The 23,363-nt window shown below is 30.6% G+C and overlaps 1 protein-coding gene across 3 annotated transcripts in view; it reads right to left on the bottom strand.

The window, feature by feature from the left end:
* The window catches only part of crb (cell polarity complex component crumbs), a 186,523-nt gene that overhangs the window by 56,415 nt on the left and 106,745 nt on the right, over nt 1-23,363 (bottom strand). For all 3 annotated transcript variants that reach the window (XM_085814416.1, XM_085814412.1, XM_085814410.1), the window contains 7 exons: nt 17,311-17,439; nt 14,873-15,097; nt 11,197-11,313; nt 7,261-7,614; nt 5,128-5,305; nt 4,885-5,011; nt 2,665-2,815 (listed from right to left, as the gene is read on the bottom strand). In XM_085814416.1, coding sequence (XP_085670542.1) covers nt 2,665-2,815; nt 4,885-5,011; nt 5,128-5,305; nt 7,261-7,614; nt 11,197-11,313; nt 14,873-15,097; nt 17,311-17,439 — 1,281 coding nt within the window. The remainder of the gene's footprint in view (nt 1-2,664; nt 2,816-4,884; nt 5,012-5,127; nt 5,306-7,260; nt 7,615-11,196; nt 11,314-14,872; nt 15,098-17,310; nt 17,440-23,363) is intronic.

Raw genomic sequence — 23,363 nt, 5'->3', positions numbered from 1 at the left:
AGGTCAAATGGATATTTATAATCACAAAATATATGCCTTTTTGCCTGGTACCGCTCTTGAATATCTTCAAAGAACAAAATAAAAGAGTCTTATTCTTAAATTTATCATTTAAGGAATCACAACATCTACTTGCTATTTTATGAAGGCAGATCAAAAACTAAGTTATAATACCTCGCCGCAAGAGTGCGCTGTGTGTTGTAATCTTGGGCAATGTGGAGAAAGGGACATTAACTGCTCAAATGTCCGACAGGAAAGTTGGGACAATATCCCGTCTTGCTGTGTGTGAATAATGGGCTAAAATCAATGGTGCATGAACTGGATATTCACTCCAAATTGTGCATATTCTCCATTGTTGGATTTCATACCTTGGATTTCATAAAATGTCTCAAAGATGGGTCCCACGTCTTATCACTGATAATCGCAAGGGACAACGTTTCGAATCCTCATTCGCATTTTTGCAACAGTATTCTGCAGAGGGCAACGAGCTTCTAAGGTGAATCAACACAAGGGATGAAATGTGGGTCCACCACTTCACCTTCGAAATGAAGAGAACATCAATAGAATGGATGCACACCTCATAACCACAATGAAAGAATGCCAAGTTTCAACCTTCAGCAGGAAAGGTGATGGCAACAGTGTTGTTTTACATAAAGGGTTTGGTGCAGCACGTGGAATTTACGCCGAAAGGAACAACAATCAACTCGGATACATATTATGAAACTATGAACAGTTGTGTAAAGCAATTAAAAGAGAAGTGATGGGAAAAATTGAACGATGGTGTGATTTTTTTGCATGATAACGCAACACCTCGCAAGGCCCGAGGAATGAGGAAAATGTACAAAAAGTTAATTCTTTGGTAAAAGCTGATAGACATGTAACAAATTTGCATCTCTGAAACATGCTTGGGATAAGCAGCGAAAGCTGTAATTTAATTTTAGTTGAAAATCTGAAAATGAGGAATGTTTGTGGTGCCTCAAATTTTTACAGAACATCAAAAAGAAGACAGAAAAGTTTGCTATGAAGATTTAATGACTACTGCAAGAGAGGATAAGTAAGACTCAATTTCTTAAAATGTATCAAAGCAGGAGATGAGACCTAATGTCTGCAATATTAACCAGAAACAAAAAGACAAAGTACAAAATAAGAAGAACCAATCCCCCCCCCCCCATAAAAAGAAGCACGGGTGTCAAAATCAAAGACTAAAGTGATGCTGATTACTTTTTTGATTACAAAGAACTTACTCATCACGAATTTATATCTGAAAATCAATTAATAAGGAAGTAGTTTTTAGGTTACAAAACAGGATAAGGCAAGTTAGGAAAGAACCTTTTGATTTTAGGCAATGGTTTCTTTCACACGATCCTCCTAGACTCCACACAGCACTGTCTGTACAACAATATTTTGCTAAGCATTCAACTGCAGTGATAAATCCCTCATCATATTCTCCTGACTTATTGTCAGATGATTTTTTTTCCTTTTCCAAAGCTCAAGACGGCTGTGAAAGGACAGAGATTTGAAAACATCTTAGATATTAAATCAAACATTATGTGTATTTTGAGAATGGTTAGTTCCAACATCTATAAGCATTATTTCGATGACCTGAGGAAACAATGGAAAAACATTACAGAATCCTCTGACAATTACTTTGAAAAAGGTAAATTTATCAGAAGATTAATAACAGTTCTTTTACTTGCGAGAAACTGTCTGGTTTACTTTATGAGCATGTTCTTTATTATTAAAGCTAAATAAATAAAAAAAAATTAATCCTACAAAAGTCCATTCAGAATCAATATGACCCAACAATTCAGGCCGTCCCTCGTCTTTTCTAGAAGCACCTCAGGTAACCAGTAGATTATAGAAATACACAATTACCAAATCCTTGCCAAGTAATAAATTCAGCAATGAAATATAAGAGCTACTTCCCAAAATCATCCAGTGTTCTGAAGTTTTAGAAATATATTTCCAAATTTGTATATTTGAACTAAAGATTTTAGAAGACTCAATATTAAAAGTAAAATCATTGTTCAATTATTTTACATGTGATTATTAATCATTAATATTTTTGAAAAGAGAAGTATTTGCTTCAAGTCCATGTATAATTAAAAATTAAACTAATTTTAAAAATCATCAAATGTTCACTTACATCTGGAATTCAGTTTGCAAGTGCTCATGTTTTAAATGTAAATTTTTACACAGTTTTTAAAGTTCCAAATTAATTTCCTACTAACTAGAAGATTATCACTATTTTGAAATAACAGCACCTATTACATGATACTTACATATGTGGATTGTTATCTGCAGAAGTAGTACATACTGGAGATGAAATAATACCCAAATATTAACAATTCATAAATCTCATACAACTAAAAATTCTGAAGATTTTACTTCTAAAATTGCCTTTTATAAAATTTTATTTCATGTATTAAAATTTAATGGTTAATTTGAATAACTGCATATATATTTACACATTTCAGGAGAATTAAAGCAACTCCTAAAGAAAAACTATAGTTTAATTACTATATACTTGACATAATAATTTCAATTAACCTAACACGGCAGACCTTTCACTCATTATTAAGAAAGAAAATATAACACAAAAATAGCAGCTTTGTATTTAAAATATTACTTTGTTAAAATGGAAAATGCTAAAGCTATCACTCTTACCCGCATATCCAGGATCACAACTACATGTAAAATTATTCAGGAAATCAACACATTGACCATGCATGCAGGGTTGGGAAAGACATTCATTGATATTTTCAACACACATCTTGCCTTCCCAGCCAGGAAGGCAGTCACACAAGAAGTCGTTCACCTAATTGGGCAACGAAACCATGCATGAAGTTCATGATAGGATATATCATGAGTCAATCCTTTTCATCAAAGTAACAAAATGCACACAGAAAATAAAATTAAAATAAATCAGTATTAAAATTAAATTAAAGCATATCAAAATAAAGAGTTCTTTCTATTAAATTTCAAGGAAAAAATGACGGACATTAAGGGTTGTTTAGATTGAAATTTATTACTCAAAGTTAAAAGTTTTATTTTTCATGCTAATTTAGGGATATAGAGAAGTATAAATATACTACAGCCATGCAATAAAAAATGCTGATGCTTGAGATTTAAAAAAAAATAATGTGGATTTTTCAGATCGGTACAAACTTAGCAATCACACTTTCAAGAACTTTAGAGAAGAGGGAAAGATGATGAAAAAAATATTATTAAACCAATCAATCTGAATTAGTTAATGAAAGTATTTTCAGAACATGAAAATAGTATATTTATTAAAAAGGAATGATTAAAAAAGCCTATTTAATGGCCTTTATGCTAGCAATTTTTTTTATTATAAATAATACAGTTTATATGTCAGGCTCTCCTTTCAGAAAATATGATTTTCAACCTTTCATACCAATATCCATTTGAAATAAATCTCCATCAATAAGACAGCCAGAACATTTTCATTTCCTCACCTGTTTATCACATAATAGCACTGATAAAACACTTAGAGCATTTAACACATTTGGGCAGCTGTTGTACCAAGTTTTACGGCAAAAATTTAATTGTCGATCTTAAAAATTTTGGAATGTATTCATGGTATCACTTAGATGATTTTACTGTGGCTGATCACTGAAAAGATTGAAGAAAGTTGAAAAATAGCAGATGTTGCTAAAGAGTTCAACATTGTCCACAGAATTGTTTCACGGTTGTGTAATGTATTTAAAACAACTGGAATGTGTAGCCAGCCTCATGTGGGAGGTCATGTTATATGTACGATGCTGCAAGGTGTCAGATAAGTTGTCCTATAGGCAAAAAAGGGGAAAAACAGGGCCGCACAGCTCAGGGGTGGAATGGATTTTCTGCTGTTACAAGACACAGATTTCCCCAAAAAAATGTAGCTGGATATTTCGCAGAAGGAGTACTATGCGCTCACAGACCTGTTGTATATGTCACATTGTCCAGACAGCAATATATCACCTGTCTGCAATGGTGTCAAGAGCATCACAGCTGGATTGAACAAGACTGGGCTTTTGTGCTATTTTCAGATGAGAGAGGGTCAGTCTGGCATTGGATTGTAGACGGCAACTGATCTGGCATGCTAGTGATATCACTTATTGTCCAGAAAATATCCAGGAAATGAACTGATATCTGAGTACCATGGTATGGCTTGGCATCATGTTCACTGGCCGCATGTCCCTACATATGATTACATTTGAAACTATGACTGGCTAACAATACATCGAAGTTCAGTAGCCTCATATTCACCTCTTTCGTGGTACTTTCAGTGACAAATCTCTTTGTATGACTACAATGCACCATGCCACTGAACACTCATTGTTCAGGATTGATCAGACAGCAAAAATATTCCATGCCTTTTATGGCCAGCATAATTTCTAGATTTAAATCGCAATGAAAATTTGTCAAAAATATCTCCCAATGAACAAGAACATCCTCATCTGAGCGATGATAGATAAATGGGACCAATTGCCCCATAAAGCTGCTGGATAATGTTGTGAAAAATATGTATGATTAGTGGAAAGTTGCATTGCAACCCATGGTAGACAAATTCCGTACTTACACCTTTCTCAAAGGTTTCTGCTGCCGTTCAGATGCATAAATAGCATCAAAAAAGTATTTTTTTTTTTTTTCTGTTGGATGTTTCAAAACTTCTGTATTTTTCTTAATAATAAATGTAATTTATTCTATCGTATGTACAGTGTGACAATACAATTTTATTCTGCTTAGGCTCCAACCCTACGTTATACTACCTTGCAAATTGAGATCTGCCCTTAAGCAGTAGTATACATTAAAAAAGAAAAGAAAGATTCATTGTGAAGAAATTAGTAAATTCTAAATATCTAAAATAACTATAATTTTTCTTACCAAATCTGTGCACTTAGCATTATTTTTACAAGGATTTGGTTCACAATCATTAATATCTATTTCACAATTGGTCCCAGTGTAGCCAATCACACACTCGCAAATATATTGCCCAGCTCCATCAATGCATCTGCACAAAAATAAAGTATTATTTACTTGGGATTTAATAAATGACCTAATATTTAATAGCAAAAATTCTAAACATAAAAATTACAAAAATTTTTCATAAAGAAAACAAATATTTACGTGGCACCATTCCGACATGGGTTTGATTCACATTCATCAATATTGATTTCACAGTGTTTTCCAAGAAATCCCTTTTTGCAGTTACATAAAAACCCATTCAGCTGATCTTCACATGTTCCATTATTAAGGCAGGGACTCCCAGCACATTCATCAATTTCTTGACAATGAGGAACAGCACCTGAAAGATTAAACCTGTATGTGAGACTAAGCAGTAAATTAAGTTTACCTTAATCACAAACTCCATATCTTAACTGAGAACATCTTGAGCGGATTTTACTGTTTTTGTACTTTTTAATTACTCGATTAAACAAAATAAATTAATTTTTATGCAACTGTACTTTGCTTAAAAATATATTCTCTGACTATATGAATGCATGTGGGCAAAAATAAAGCATTATTTAATAAAAACTCAAATGTCGTTAAGCATAATATAAAATGATAAGAAATTTCATGGGGGGGGAAGAAGAATGCACAGCGACATTCTAACATGGATTCCATTCATAACTACATTTCAAATGACCATAGTAGATTTAAAGTTGTCATTTTTAAAAATAAGATAGCATGAACAATATGACTACAAAGTGTTTCTTTCTGGTCCAAACTTCTAAAACAGTTTTTAAAAAAAATTTTTTTTTTTAAAGTAAGTTAAAGCATTATTCGTATGATTTACTTCCAAGAGCAGCTTATTATAAAAACAAAAGCAGTTCGAAGCTATGATGAAAACTGTGAAAATTTCAATACACATACTTGGCAAATATATTTAAAAATCAAATTATGAATTGATTTCTAAGAAATCTTCATCTTAACAGAGCACAGAGAATAAATTAGGAGCAAATGGAAACGTTTTAAATTTGAGCTATAAAATAATAATGTCAGTTCTGTCAGACTCCTTCCTACATTTCACATACAATATTAAAAACTAAAGATGATGATGCAATGATGAAAAGCAAATAAAAGGAATTAAAAATTTATTTACATTTTCAAACACAAAAAAGCTATCAAAATCAAACTCATTAAATTTTAACATGCAGGAAAAAAAAAGACAGTTTTTATTTGAATTAAAAGCAAGGCTCTTTTATTCATTTAATCATTTATTACAAATTTCTTTTCTTTTACAATTCTCATACATGATTATAAGTATGAATAAGTACTGCTTGCCTATTTTATTCTATAATTCTGAAAAGGTTTTATTAGCTACTTTTTATTTTGGCATTGCATTTTCATAAAAACAATAAAAATAAGTTTTTTTCACTAGTCTGGTGCAGAATGTACGGTAGAAGTGGTTAAAATTCTGACTTTGTAAAAATTTGAAGCAATGTATGTTCTTCAACACAGTTTGGAACAATCAACACAGCAATCACAAAAATATAGCCTATGGAAAGCCTAACTACATCCACATAGGTTGACGTACATAATTATCTTTAATTCTCAGAAAAGCTTATATAATTATGTAAAATGTATTTATCTGTGTCAAATAATTCATTTAAATACTTTACAAAATGAAATTTAAGCAGTTTAATGTAAACAGTGGCATAGCGAGGGGGGCAAGGGGGTGTACAGTGACTATCAGTATAAAAGGATTGTTTTCTTCACATTTATTAATATTTTCTTCACAATTTGGACCTCAGTAATCTGATAAATATACACGTTAGCAAATTTCAAATATAATTTAAGTACACGTACATATTGCGACACATAAAAAAAAACACTGAAAATAAGTTTTAAAAAAAAAGCAATTCAATTCTGCATTCTTATTATTTATAAAACATGCCATAGGTGCTGCTCGCAGAGTGGTGCCAAATTGTTTCCAAACAAGATTTTTATCATATCACTGTGTATCAATGTATCAAAAAGGTATTTTGCCCCAGGTGTAAGTTATGCTTGCTACTCCATTGAATGTAAAACCATTTTTTTTTTACATAAAATATTCGATTTTAGACAAATATAATTATTTTTTCTTTTGATAAATTTAGACCTTTAATGACTGATATTAAAACTTGCTAATTTTCTTTCTGTTTAGCTATTCCCTGTAGCAAAATTACTTCAAAACAGTCACACACCCTTCAATCTGAACTCAAATGATGCCATAAAAAGTAACACAAATGAAAAAAAATTCTGAAGAATTACACTAACCTGAATATCCAGGATTACAAACACATGAATATGAATTGATACCATCCATACAATGGCTATTGGCTGGACATGCAATCCCACTGCACTCATCAATATTCTCTTCACAATTGATGCCAGCAAAACCAGTTATGCAATGGCATAGGTAGCCATTAACATTGTCAATGCATGTCCCCATGTTCTGACAAGGATTGGAATCACATTCATTGACTTCTTGATCACAGTTCTTCCCTCCAAATCCCGGTGGACAATCACAGATGTAGTCACCATAACGATCAAAACAGCGACTACCAGTATAACAAGGATTGTTTTCTTCACATTCATTAATATTTTCTTCACAATTTGGACCTCGGTAACCTGATAAGTATACAAGTTAGTAAATTTCAAATATAATTTAAGTACATGTACATAATGTGACACATAAAACAAAAAACACTGAAAATAAGTTTAAAAAAAGCAATTCAATTCTGCATTCTTATTATTTATAAAACATATATGCTATACATTTATGAAGTACATGTCTAGTAAAACAACAGATTATTTTCTAGCAATTAAGAGAAAGCGTATTACATTACAGAGTTAAAAAGAAGAACAGTAGAATCACAGAACATGAATGACATGTATGATCATTTAAACAATATGTGTCAGCTTTTTCTGAACTTAAATTTCAGTTAAATTAAAAGGAATCTGATGAAAGAACAAAATTGTTAGTTTAAACTAGCTCATGAAAACCTAAAAAATAAGGAAATTGTAAGAAATTTCAATAGAAACGATAGTTTAATTTTGCCCTAAATCATCTTTTCAATCCAAAATGAAATCAACAGGAAAATTCGGTTAGAGAACAGAATTTCCTACACCATAGGAAAATAAACTGCACCAAAATATATTTAAGATACTGTGCAACAAAAAACATGAAATGTAGGTGCAATAGTTTTGGTGTATGAGACATGTACTAACTTAGAGATTTATATTATTTTCTAGTTTGTAAGCAATTAAAGTGTAAAACTGTAGATTTACTGAATATTTATATTATTATTTCATTTCATCCTTCTAAAAAAATAAAATTATGACTAGAATTATTCTGATATTCGAAAAGGAAAGTTGTGGAAGCTTATTGCAGATCAAACAATATTTTAAAATTCTAATGTTTAAATCAAATATTTTAGACAACAAAACCAAAATGTTCATTTCAATTCAAAAGTTTATGTAAGGAGTCATGCATGACTGAAAGCAGTCTAGAAAAAGATTCTTGAAGCAAAGTATTGATTTACAAGGAATCAATGGAATATAATAAATTAAAAAATTCACATGGTTTAGAATACTTTTAAAATGTTTTAAAATTTGATTTTTGGAAAGTAACGCTAGATGGACACGCATTTATACTTCACATAAAGAAAATATGGTTGGTAATGAAAAATCCAACTATTTTTTTGGGGGGGTAGGGGTGACAGAGTAAAACTAGGTCTTACAACTGAAATAAAAAAATCAAGTGTTCAAAACTGATAATTAATAAGGAATGTTTTGAGGAAGCATAAGTTTCAAAACTGAGTTGGTATAAAAATGACTTACATAGTTAAGGTAAACCATAAAGCAAGAATGAAGTCTGCTAAGAGTTGCAAAGTGAAATAATATTTTTAACTCTCTTATTAGCACACGGTTTGACTAAAGCAGAAACTTCCCAAAACATCCATGAAAGAAGAGGTCTTTTCTTCCTTTTAATTACAAAATGCCTCTGGTACTTTATACCAGGATTTATGTACCAAATTTTAATATATTGCTTTAATTTCTTGGACCTATTTCAAGATGCATGTATTATAAGGTACCTCAAAAATACAGTGACAAACTTTTAGGGGAGATAGGGCACATCATAAGGATTGAGAATTGCGTAGCACCCCATGACCGGAAGCATTAGGGATAAGCGACAGCAGAAGTAGAAGATTGGAAAGAACATAAGAGAGTGATTAATTTAAAACATTTATTGGATATCATGAGTATAAATGACATAAGAGTTGAATACAGCTGTAAGGTTACAACAAATGCTTGAAGTTTGCACCATCAGACAACAAGCATGCTCGATACTGATGAAATACTGATTTCTGGAAATGGTCGAACACACTGGGTAGTTTCTTTGATTGTAGCAGCAGTGTAGATGAGTCTTGCCCCAAGATCCATTTCAGAATCTACACTCATGATACACAATAGCTTTGAAGGCTTCCCAAAGAAAAAGATCAAGGCTTGATACACCAGGTGAGTATGGGGGCCAGGAAACTTGTTCACAATGCCCAATCCATTGATATGTGAATGACCTGTTCAAATGCCTACAAACAGCCAGTCCACAATCAGGAGGTGCCCCATCATGCTGGAACCACATGTTGCACCTTACATTTGCTGGAACATCATCAAGTAAGCTGGAAAGAGTCTGCTCCAAAAAGATCCAATAATTTGTGGTGGTCATGCTGGATAGCAACAGATATGGCCGAATAAAGCAATCGCTGACCAAACCTACCCGTACATTTGCTGCAAAATGATGTTATGTGTGTGGTGTTGCACACTGTGTGGGTTTAAGCTCGGAAATTCACATCTCAAACACTTTGTTGCAGATATTACTGTGCTAAACACATACAGGCAAGATAATCATTGGAAAGCAGTAACTGAATCCTTTGCAAATGAAAGGCATGTAAGGACTTCGTATTTAAAACATGCTGTACAATACAATGAGGCACTCTTAAGGCAGAGGCAACAGCATGTATGCTGATACTGAGATTACTATCTAAGGCATCCAGCACAATTTTTTCATAACTATCAAGCACATCGATCATGGCCACACACACACACAGACACACCAAAAATAAATAAATAAATAAAAAAAGAAAGAGAAAGTTAGGCCTAATATATATAAGCCTTGCCACTCCGAAAATAAACCAATAATTTTTTTGAAAATAAAATAACAAAATTTAACATTTTGGTTCCACAAAGTGTTAAAAAATTTGTACAAATGAAAATGCTGAAATTCAACCAAGAGAATTTTTATACCATTGTAAAATACAACTGTGCCTTTCATATTGCATTTGGGCAATAATTAAAATTGTTTCATTCAAATACAAATTTGAATAGTTTTAAAACAAAATTTAAAGGAAGTGTTCAAAATAATAAAACACTTTCAGCTGTAACAGAACAACGAAACTAAAGCATACATGTATGCAGACTACAGCCATTATATGATTGACCTAATGCCATAAAATGGCAACTCAGACCATTAAAATTTATAAAATAATGTTCAGTAACAATTAAATAAAAGTACCAATTCTCATGACAGTATATTGAAAGAAAAGTTCAAAGAAACAAAGATATACTGACACAAAATTTTTGCTGTATTAGTTGAAAATCATGAAAAACAAATGTGGCAAACCAAGTTCACAAAACACTACACCAGATAACTAGACACGTTTTGCAGATATTCATGACAAAATATCCTTGCAAGGATATTGACTAATTTTCAATCTACACAAAAAAATTACTATTGTAAGTTAAAATATTTTTTTCACATATGGTTTTAAAAATTTTTATGTATTATTTTCCTCACTCTAAAGCAACTTCAAATCCAAGCTTTGACTAAGAGAAAGGGAACTCTAGCAAATTTATTTAATATTACACAATATTGAAGACCAGCAACATTAATTTAAAATATCTTTAAATGATTTCCAATTAAAATTTGATATATTAATAAGTGCATGCATTGTATGAATATAGTCATTAACATGCACTAGTAGGGAAAATTCTACTCATTTTCATATTAAAGAAATTAACAAAATGTACAGTTAATTAATTGAATAAATTATTATTCAATTGTACTAATTTTGTCTTTATACATATAAATTTCGCATGACAAACAATCATAATTTATTTGAAAAAATTATCAAACATGTTATTTTAACTTACCAGTACCAGCACAATCACATGAATAAGAATTTATTTCATCAGTACAAGAACCATTATTCTGGCAAGGTGAAGACTGACACTCATCAATATTTAACTCGCAGTCCACACCTGCAAAACCTAAAATGAAGAGAATATGTGATATAAGGGAAGACAGTTAAACAAAATATGATGAAGTAAGTATAATCTTGCATAAATCTATGGATATGACATAAAAATACTTTTACATTAAGAATTTTCATAAAAATATGAAATTTATAAAATCAGAACACAATATGTGTAAATGGCATTCACACACATCAATAAGATAAAAGGGGGGGGGGGAATTCAACATATTATTATAGCAGTTCTTCCTTTATATAGGCATATAATAATTTTCTTATTGTAAGTAAATAGCTGGCATGAAGTATAAACAGCATGTCAGATATTCAGTCCTTGACAAAAGAAAAATTCAGGCTTCTTCAACATATACAGAAAAAAATAGAATGTTTCCAGAGATGACATGACAGATAAGAATTAGATACACAGATAGGATGAAGAAATTAGCAATGAAGACAAATCAATGGAACTAGTGACACTACTCTTAAAAAAATGACAGTCGATTCATGCCACACAATCTATAAGCTTTGAAACTGTGTTCACACAGAAGATGGTGGAAAACTTAGTTTATTATAAAACTAGCAGAAGTACCCAATGCCAGTTAAGTTAGATTGAGAGTAATGTATCTAATAGAGAGAATGATACTGCTGTAATTCATCTCTAATAACAATAAAAAAAATAAGATTCATAGTCATACATTTTTCAGTCTGATGCAATATGGACCTGACATAAAAAATTTTGACAAAAAAATAAACTAATTCTCTCTCATTATATCAGCAACAATTACATACAGTTTTTAATGATTTTTGTCTTTCTCATCAAATGGTCATAAAAGCTTGAGTTCCATCCAATATTTCAAATATATTCAATTTTAGCTGATTAAATGTGGCAAAACCTTTACCATAATTGATCAGAAATCAATAACGGCAACAAACAGACATTCTTCTATATACATATAGATTTCGTAAAACTTAATAATTTTTTATTAACAGACTCTATGATTTGAAAGTGAGCAATAGCAACACTTTTCAAAATAAAGCATATTTATCTTCAATGCAGGAGACTTGCCACTTGGAAAAATGAGTATGAAAATTAGAGTTTTCAACAGTTTTTAATTAACACCTCGGCTGATTAAAGTCGTATGAAGATGGGAATAGTTGAAATAGCTTCCAATGAATTTTTGGAATCGGAAATAATTTATTTAACTTTTGATAATGCTATTTTTATTTCATTGTAAAACATCAAAATTTTTATTAATAAACTATATGATTTGAAAGCGAGCAGTGGCAACACTTATCGAAATAAAGCAGATTTTTATCTCCAGCATGCGAGACTGTTTCCATTAGGAAAAATGAGAGCGAAAATTAGAGTTTTCAGAGTTTCTAATTAATATCTCTGATTTTAGCTATTTGCTTTTGGAAAAAAGTGGACGTCGACCTTTCTCAGGACCAAAAACGAATTGTAGAATGTTCGGTGATGATAGCTAGAGCAGTGACCGAGTTAATTGCAAACAAACAAACAGACAGACAAACACACAGACATTCTTCTTTATATGCATAGATGAGTGCCTCAATCATTGACAACTGACATGAAAGAGAAAAGTGCAGTCATTTATCCTAATCTACTGGAAGCTTTTGGAGACAGTGAAGATGTGTATCTTCCAATTTTGTCATGTAAGCTAAAAAATGGGGGTACCTTTATAATCCAAAGATGAAGAATCAATCTAAGGAATGGTATTACTCTTACTTTGCAAGGCCCAAAAATATTTAAAAGGTCACTAAAAGAGTTCATGATGGCTACTTTTAGGATGAGGAGGAACATCATTCTCAGTATTTTTGGAATATGACCATACTGCTGCATAGTGACCAGAAAGAAGTACATTCAAACATTTAAAAAGCTTTGAGAATTTATGTGGAAAAAGACACCAACCAACAGCTGAACATTATCCACATTTACCATGATAACGCACAATCTAGTTTCATCAACAATTTACATGATTAGCAAACTGTGCTGGATAGTAGATTCTGATCCATTATACAGATCTGATTTTACATCTTCAAATTTTTACTTATTCAGGGTCCAACAATCTACAGGGACACCAATTTGTTGACATAAATAAAGTGACTACGAAGAAATGTAGGAAACAATGCACATTCCATTCTTCAAAAAGGATTTGAAACACGATCATTGATTTTTTCTAACTTCAACTGCAAAAATATTGGGTTATTCAAAATGGTTTCATCCAAATTAATTTGAATTATGATATGTAGATAATTCTTCTTCCAGTTCTATTAAAAAAATATATCTCTAAGAATAGTTTCAAAATGATTCAACAACATAAATTTTTTGCATTTAAAATAAATACTATCCAAGACTGTTTCTACATTTTAACTGTGAAGTAATATTCTTTATCATCATTTCAGGTGTACTTCCTTTGATCATGCTATTAAAATGCAAAATAAAATATGAACAGACTCCCAGATGAAAACGACATAACTCGAATGGAATTCAAAGAGTTTTAGCTTATAAAATTTGAAAGTCATAAATATTATATGCACAGTTATGTTTATTTCAAAAGGAGTTCCACCACCATATTACTTACTAAGCAAAATATAAGTTACACAGATATATGAAATGTCTTGTATAATGCAAATGTGATAACTGTCAGTTCCATATTATATGCCTTATATAATATTTATATAATATGGCAATGCATTATCTTCTCCAAAGTATCGCTTGATGAAGAACTAAATTATTTAAAAGCAATAGCTATTGACAGGGGCTTTTCACCCAACATTATTAATCAAGCAGTTAAAAAATTCTCATTTCAACACACTAAAAGGCACACTCTTGTTTTAGGAGATTATAAAAATTCTGTTGTCATTCCCTTCTTTCCATCAATTAGCTATAAAGTTGCACATATTTTGCAGAAATTTAACTTTCAGGTTGTTTATTCTCCCATCAATAAAATTCCGAGTTCCATACTCAAGGACCCCATTCTGGATACGAATTCCTGGGGTATTTATAGGATTCCTTGCCAGTGTGGTTTAATTTACACTGGCCAAACTAAGAGAGCTTTAAGGAACTCTTAGTTTTTCGCATCAAGGAACATGAGGCATATGTTAGAAAAAAGGAAACACAGAAGTCTTCTGTTGCTCAACATTATTGGTCCGAAAATCACACTTTCAATTTTACTGCTGCCAAAATTATTCAAAAAACATCTTCCATTGGAGAACTCGATTTTCTAGAGGCATTTAACATTCAAAAAAATCTTTGTTCTATTTAACGATGCTGATTCCAATCCATCTTTGCCTTTGGCCTTTAAAGAAATTATGTTTTAGTTCTGGTTTCACCAACAGATGGCGCCACTTGCTTATTCTTGTCCAGGCTTTCTTATCTTATCTAATCATTATTTCCTATCTTGTTCATTTGTGATTTTGCAGCTGAGGATGGTGGTTCGGTAAAACCATCGAAACTAGTCCTGTGAAAATTTTGAAAACATAATGCTGATTTTTGTTGTTTGACTTCTGAATTAGTATGAGTATATCATATTATTACAAAAGAACTTTAAAACAAATACCTTGAGGACAAGTGCAGACATAATTATCTTGGTACTGATTGATGTTGCATGTTCCACCATTACGGCAAGGCATAATGTCACAAAATGCATTGTCAATCATAGTTTCACAATGTGTGCCAGTAAACTTTGGTGGGCAAGCACAAGTAGTAAAATTACCAGCTTTATCTTCTTGGCATACACCTCCATTTTGGCAGCGATTGTATTCGGGTCTATTGCATAATGGACCTAAAAAGAAGTTTATATGATCAGAAATAAATTATTAAACAATACAGTAAGACCCCGCTTAATGGGGGGGATACGTTCCATCAAAGTAGAGCATAATGCGAAACAGTGCTAAACGAGGCTATCTTTACATGTAAATATTGGGGTTAGGGGAAGATGGCTAGGAAATTGGTTAGGTATTAAATTTAAAAAGTATGTTTTTTTAATAAAAATAAAACCAAACATTTATTTCTTAAAGCCCAAATTAATACCACATTATTATTTCTTGCAAAAATAAAAACAAAATATAAATAACAAAACGAAGATTCTTAAAAAAAGTAATAAAATTCTAAGCCAGTCATATTTAGTTAGCCTTCCGCGTTTTCAGTGTTCTGCCTTTTTGTGACAAAAGCATCTAATGTTGTTTGCCTTTTTCTTTTGCATTGTTCTCTTAAAAGTTCTTCATAAATGGATAGAGCATCTCTAACACCACGCCTTACTTTTGAGCTCCTGTCAAAATTCGGATCATTTTCAATGAATTGATCCATTATTTCAGTTATGGTAGACAAACTCCTTTTTACAAACGCCATCGAAAGTTCTTTTTGCTCTTCTTCTGAATCACTGCTGTCAACATTTTTGTTTTCTTCTTGTTCAGTTAATTCCTTGAGCTCATCATTAGAAAGACTAGCCGCTGCTTCTTGAATTATTTCTTCGATATCTTCCACATTTACCCCTTCAAAATATGTCTGTACAATACCACACCAAACAAGAAATACAAGTACACTCTTTCGGATATGTATTTGAAACCTATCGCTGCATAATATTTCGGGGAATCCCCGTATGCTGCGAGCGATTTCGTGGAATCCTTGGGTTGAAATAAAAGAGCGCTAAACGAAACAGCGTTAAGCGGGGTCTTACCGTACATGTATCCTACAGATATAAATATATTACATTAAAAAATGAAGAACATAGACAAACAACATTTTAAATAATATTTCTTATTTCAGTCATCTTTGTTTTGGCGCGACACTATATTCATTTTATCTCAAACAGAATGTAATAAAACATTAACAATTCAACTCTGATTTCTTTATTACACTACCGTGCAAGTTAATTATTTTATCACTTGAAGTAACACTACTTCCACAAGATGTAACAGAAAGATGCAGCCAGAAGAAAAGATATTATTAATAAGTTCCTATTATTTCTTCAACACCAGAAAGCTGCAATTGCTCTCATAAATTATGATTTAAAATATAAATCAATGAAGTACCAGAACTTATTCCAGCAGTAGCTAGAGAAATTTCCATTTTCCAAAGAGATGAAGCAGGGTACATACACACATCAGCAAAACCAGCTTAGTGCAGTTTGACAGGTTTTTTTACAGAAGAAAAGAATAATATCTGCTAATCATATACTATATTTAAGCTTATTTTATGCATGCATATTTTGCATTTTAATTCATTTTTTTAATGCTCAAATCAATTTTAATTTATCCTGAAAATTGGAAATTTCATCAGGATCACTTTAAGAATATATGCACAGCAATTATTCTCTTCTTAAGCAGCAAAATATTGTACTCCAGCATGAATTTTACTACAATTTCTTACTGCCACTGCAGACAAATCCCACAAATGCATACTTTAAAAAACTATTTTAAATAAATCACAAAATATTATGATCTCTTTAGAAAAACCACTGAAACTTAGAATACAACAGACTAATGCATATGAATGCAGTGATGCTTTTTATTTAAATGGAAGGGTTGTTAGATGCATGGTTGCCACAGTTAGGCCCATTTTGAAAATGTGGTCATTACTATAAGGATAGTTACATTAATATATAAGTACTTTGAAGTGAAGTCTGGAGAAAGTTTGCTGAAATTAAACACTCCAAAAAGATAATAAAACTCGAGAAAGAATTCTGAGAAACTGTGTTAGTCAAAATATGATACATTTTAAAAGCTTAAAAACACCTCATATCTCACAGAATTCTCATACACAATTAAGTCCTTTTTTATGTTGAAAAGGAATTCCTTTAAAACACACTGATTTGGCAATTCTATTAATAAGCAAAAAATTAAAAAAATTATTTTTGCTCTACTATTTTTATTACTTTCTATACAGAATTCCATTAAAATACTACTAAAGTTGTGCATAAAATATACATTTTTTTTTCAGAAGAAAATCTTTTCATTAAAAAAAATGTTAAATAAAAAATTTTTTTACAAGAATTACCTAAATCTATATCACAGTTTTGTCCCGTATATCTTGCAGTACAAACACATTCATAGCTATCTGGCAGAGAGACGCATTTACTGTACTTATGGCATGGCTGACTAAAACAATGATCCACTTGATAACCATCTATGAATAAAGAAATAAAAGACAATGGCTAATAATAAGAGAATTAGAAATTTGATACAATTATACATTTAAAAAATAATGCAAACTTTTTTTAATTTTTTTATTTATTTATTTATTTATTTATTTTTTTTTTTAAGTTAACATGTAAATATATTATGCTAAGAATTTTTTTAGGGGAGAGGAGAGACTGAAATTCGAAACTGAAATCCTCTGATGTATGTTTATACAATATAGTACCAAAATGGATTTTACATTTCACTTTACTTCACATATGACAATCAGGTTCAAAGAGGTTAGGATAGCAAGATTTTTTTTTTTTTTTTTTTTTTTTTTAATAAGGTGACATATTATTTTACTTACAACACACCTCTTACAAGTTAAGCTGATTAATGCTAAACAAAGTATGAAAATTTCACAAAATTAAAAGACCAAAAAAGTCAGAAGTATGATTCAAGTTAATAATATAACCTTCTAAATATAGTATATATTTTGATCTGGTAGTTTAAATCAGGTTTACATTGCCCTGTGGCACAAGCATAGGAAACTACTAAAAATTTCTTTGTTTTTAATGTTGCATTTATCGGTTTGTTTTTAGTTAACTCAAAATAAAATATAAATTCCGCTTTGTATTTTCAAAATTCTACTAGATTTCTTTCGTGGCTGCAACAAATCTATCTTTTCCAATGCCATTCTTCAATTATATAATATAAATTGATGAATATTTCAGTTACTAAAACAATTCCATTAAAAAATAATACATTTTACCAAAAATAAAGTAATAATTTTAAATAAATATGTTTGCATCAATCACTATCGGTATTTTAAGTAATACTTAAAAGCAGGGATGACCATGATGTGCCCATGACATGATTCTGTTTTCCTCCTTCTTCGATAATGAAGTTATTTTTGGGAGGAATGTCCTTTTCCTCGATTGCACCCTTGATTTCAAAAAGGATTGCCTGCTTTAAAGTGTATGCTGTATTATTAATGGTCCAGAGGAAAAAAACAGTGTTCCCTGACTTTAAAAAGATTGAGAAACAAGGCCCTAAGCATCTGCTTCTGGTAATAATAGTAGCTGTTACATGGCTGAGCATGAGTTAAACAGACTTTCAATGGAACAGTAAAAGCCTGATTATCCAGCATTTAACCGACTGGGAAGCTCAAGTACCCAGACTAGTTTAGAATTTAGCAAATCCCATCCCCTCCCCTCCTAAAAAATGAAACGTTTGTAATGCCATAATAAAAATCGTTATACTATTAAAACACACATATTGCCACCAACAGCATGGACACGTGCATATGGGCAAGATCGTGCGGCACACAATAGCACCAAGACCTGTATGATTCCACGAAAATTCATTAAATTATAAGTCATAGTCTCTGAGAAATCCATGAATTTATGCATGTAAACATAATTTTGGACGTGAGTGTATATTTAAGCTTATTTTATGCATGGTGCCTATGCTCACCAAGTGGTGGTGAAAATTGTACTGATATTACTCTAGGGACTCTAGTAGTAGGTACATTGTTTGCTGTTTGGCCAAATGTTTTCATGTTTAAACTTGTAAAATTTTAGGTTTATTTATATGCTTTCATGGTCAGTGCAGGTTTATTAATTTTTCGTTGCTGTCATGAGTATATCAGCTGTATGGGCATACCAATATATGTATTCATAAGTCCTGATTTGCTAATATAGTGATTGTGAAAAATAATTAAAAATAAGGTGAGTTGAATTTAAGCAAATTCAGAATTAAATAATAATTATAATTACTCTTTATTCAACTTTAAAAATACTTACATAGTTTTAACTATACATTCAGTTTACCTAATGTCAATAAATACTTAATGGAATTTGGCATAACAGTAATTATAAAACTTAAAATTTTGAGTTTTCTTTAATATTTTTTTTATATAAAACAAATAAAACTTAAGATTTTTCTAACTTTTAGTGGTTTTACTCAGATGGCCTGAGAAGTAATAAGAAAACTGCCTGGTTATCAAAACTTAGTTAAAAAGTGAAAACGGGAGGATGACTTGAGAAGAGCAATTTAAAAGTTACCAACTTTTTCGGAAGCTCACACATTTTCAAGACAGTAAAAATGGTTTTCCATTTCCATCAACATCAGAGTTGCTATTTGAATTAGGAAAGATCCGATAGATTCCGGTTCTGATACGTTTCAATGGTTAACATCATTTTGAACGAGCAAGATGAATCAACCAAAATATGTGTATTTGCCCCTTTCTAACGATCCAGGTCTTTGGCTGTGTATATTATTCCCAACCAAGGTGCAAGAACTAGTTGAAAAATGTCATATGCATTATCAAAATAAAAATATGTATCTTAAAGACAAAAGTGGACATGAGTTTTTTTTAATATATATTTCACTTAAATTTTGTCAAATGGTGAAAAGTTTCAGAGATATTGGTTACTATATTAAGAAAATGTAGTTTTCTATTTCTGCTGTAAAATATTCAACGGCATAAATAACCCATTGACCTGTAGAAACACTAAATTAAGTAACCAAGACGGTTTCAAAGACTGGCATTACTTAAGAGTATTTGATATTCATGAAAAAGTAAATTTCATTTTCAAAATTTACATTTCTGGTCATATATATTAAAAAGATAAAAAACTAATCGAACCACAGATTCCAAAATGCAAAAATTTATTAAAAAGTGAAATTAACACAGGTGCAGTGTCACTGAAAAAATAACTTATACAATTCAAGTTTTGGGTGAACAAAACTTGCTTTTTCATGGCCCTAGTAACAAATTATTTAAAAGAAATAATGACAATTTTTTTTTTTTTTTTTTTTTTTTAATTTACAGACATGACAGCCAAAATTTGATCCAGTCATGTCTATATACATTAACAGATAAAAGTATATATATATATATATATATGATGCCACTTTATCTTGGACAAAAAATTCAAAAACCAACAATTAAATTAATGGGTGATAATATAAGAACTAATACTTTAAATGAAGTTAAAAAAGCAAAGCATTTTGCTATAAACTTGAATGTACTTCTGATGTGAGCCATCAGGAGCAAATTTCTGTTTGCATAAGATACATTAATTAAAAAAACAGAATTTAGTGTTGAAGAACATTTCTTAACACTCCATCCTGTAACTGACACAACAGGTAAACAACCTTTTTACTGAAAACTTTAGAAAATTATGGTTATATATTATTATTATATTACGTATATATTTTTTTCTTAACTGTTGAAGGGCTATTTAATTTTTGTTCCACCTCAACCAATCAGTGGTCTGTTTTGAAAAGTAACATTTCAGATATCAGATGGTCTAGCACAGCAGTTCTCAACATTTTGACTAACACGTACCATTTAAACAAAAATTGAAAAACTTTAGTACCCCCATTACATTTTACAATGATTATTTTTAAATTTCTCGATAAAAATATTTAAAACATTTTTGCCATTTGCACAAACTATTGGCTATTTGTATTAAATAGATAAAAAATTACATTAAAAATTGGTTACCATTTTAAGTATCAAAATTTAAGTTATAAAATTTTAAATTTAGGCCTGTTTAAGAGAGGTGAGCCTTAAGAAGATAGACCTGTTTAAGAGAGTTTTCTTTATGTCTGGTATTATTTCAGTTACTTTTAACTGTAAATCAGGATCCACTTTTAATTTTGTTCTGTATTTATTTTTCAAATATAACATGGAAAAAATCCTTGTTTACACAAATAGTTGTGAACAAAGACAATAAAAATTTAATAGCTGTACTTGAAATGCCTTTAAATTTTTTTTTTTTTTGCTTCAGTCAAAAGTTAACAAGCATGTTATTTCTGAAATCTTCAGTTAGATTTTGATCACAGGAAATTTCTACAAATTGTCCTTCATGAGATAAAATTTCAGGTACATTTGAACAAAATAGATTTCTAATCCAATTTTCTTTTTCACAATCCTCAGGAATATGCACTGAAATTATTTATCAATAAAAAAACAATGATTTTTAATATCGGACACAAATTCTTTTATTTTCAAATTATTTTCGGTTGATAAACTTTCTAAAAGTGGTAAAAAGCTTAAAATATTATTATCAAATTCTTTGATTAAATAGCTAGAGTTTTTGTTTTTTTCCTATCATTGCATTTATTTTATCTCTAATGGTAAATAAATTAACACTTTCCTTGTAATCCTAAATTTAATTCATTTAACTTTCCAAAAATATCATACAAATATGCTAAACATGCCAGCCATAATTCCCTAAATAAACAATTTTGCAATTCAAATTTTGAATCACAGAAGAAAATTTGAATTTCTAATCGAAAATTAAAAAGATGATTTAAATCTTTAAGAAAAATGCCTCTGAATAACCACATTACTGCAGAATGTAACAAAAGCATTTCATATTCACAGCCCATCTCTTGGCATCGTAAATATTCTTGAATTTAAAGCTCGGATTTTAATAAAATTAACAATTTTCACAGCTTGATTCAAAATGATTTTCAGGTTTTCGGGAGTTGTTTTGGCTACTAAAGCTGAAAGGAGCAGTGAGTAAATTTAGTTTCAGGTGTGACTTTCTTAATTTGAGAAATAACACCTGAATGTTTTCCTGTTTCCAGAGCTCAATCACTGCATACGGCAATGCACTTATTCCAAGGAAAATCATTCTCAGACATAAAATTGTCTATTACTTTGAAAATTTCATTTCAAGTTGCTCTATCATGAAGAGATTCTCAAATAACTTTCAACAATTCATTTACCTTCTTCGAAATGTATGTAAACTAATAATTGAACAAAGTTCGTTATATCAGTACTTTCATCCAACTGTAATCCAAAATACTCAGTGCTTTTATTTTTTTGAATAAGTGTCTCTTTTATGGAATTTGCCACTTGCGAATTTGTTTACTTACTGTATCATTTAATAATGGAATATTAAGTTCAGTAGCCATTTTCTTTTTTTTTTTTGTTGAGTAATGTTAAAACGACATCATTAGCTGCTGGTAATATAAGCTTTCCTCCAATAGTGTGAGCCTATCTAGTCTTGGGAACTTTTAGGCTTACTAGGTAATGAGCTTCCAAAGCTTTTTTACTTGAAGTAACAAAATCGTTCATTACTTGTTTACTATTTTTGAACTCCAATAATTTTTTCTTAAAATGCTCTTCAGATTTATCCTTTAAATTGGCATGTTTAGATTCAAGATACCTTTTAAGAAACGATGGTTTAATACTCTAATTGGATAACAGTTCATCGCAGACAACATACTGAGGTTGAAGGTCCATTTCATCTCAAAGTAAACCCAAATGATAAATAACTATTATTATATTTTCTATAAACATATTTTCTTTTGTTATCAATATTCTTAGTGCTAGTAGATTGTTCTTGATCTGTCACCTATGAATAATCACTTTTGGGCTTAGTCAATCACAGCCATTTTTCCATTTTGAAAATCTAGGTTATATTATTTTTTCACAAATATTTAAATGCACAATATATTACAAGTTCTTCAAAAACAAATGACGATATTCTCAAATTGCGAATAAAAGTAGAGAATACCAACAAGAAGACAAAACACCAGCTATAAGAGACAGCAAATCAACAAAAAAATTATTCTAATTGAAAATAGAGCAATATAAGCCTGGAATCGGTAGCGACATAAAGTGTAGACATACTAACAAATCGATCAACTCTAAAAGAATTAATGAAATACTATAACCTTCTATACTATTCTGAACAAAACCAATTTTCGTAAAGAAGATTTAACTAATAAAAATGAAACAAAAAGGATGTAGATGGAACAGAACTCTTATAGGAATTACAATTTCTGAGAAATGCGACATCTGTAGTAGAAACGCTCAATTACATTACAAAAAATAGCTTAAGCCACTCATTTTCAAACATTACGATTGCATTACATGTATTACACTTCTGCTAAAAACATAAGCAA

This window comes from Stegodyphus dumicola, chromosome 1 (genome assembly GCF_044657685.1).
Source record: "Stegodyphus dumicola isolate Sdum_Otavi_A_Nest chromosome 1, ASM4465768v1".
Lineage (NCBI taxonomy): Eukaryota > Metazoa > Arthropoda > Arachnida > Araneae > Eresidae > Stegodyphus > Stegodyphus dumicola.
Note: the sequence above shows the minus strand (reverse complement) of the source record. Positions and strands in the feature narration are given on the sequence as shown.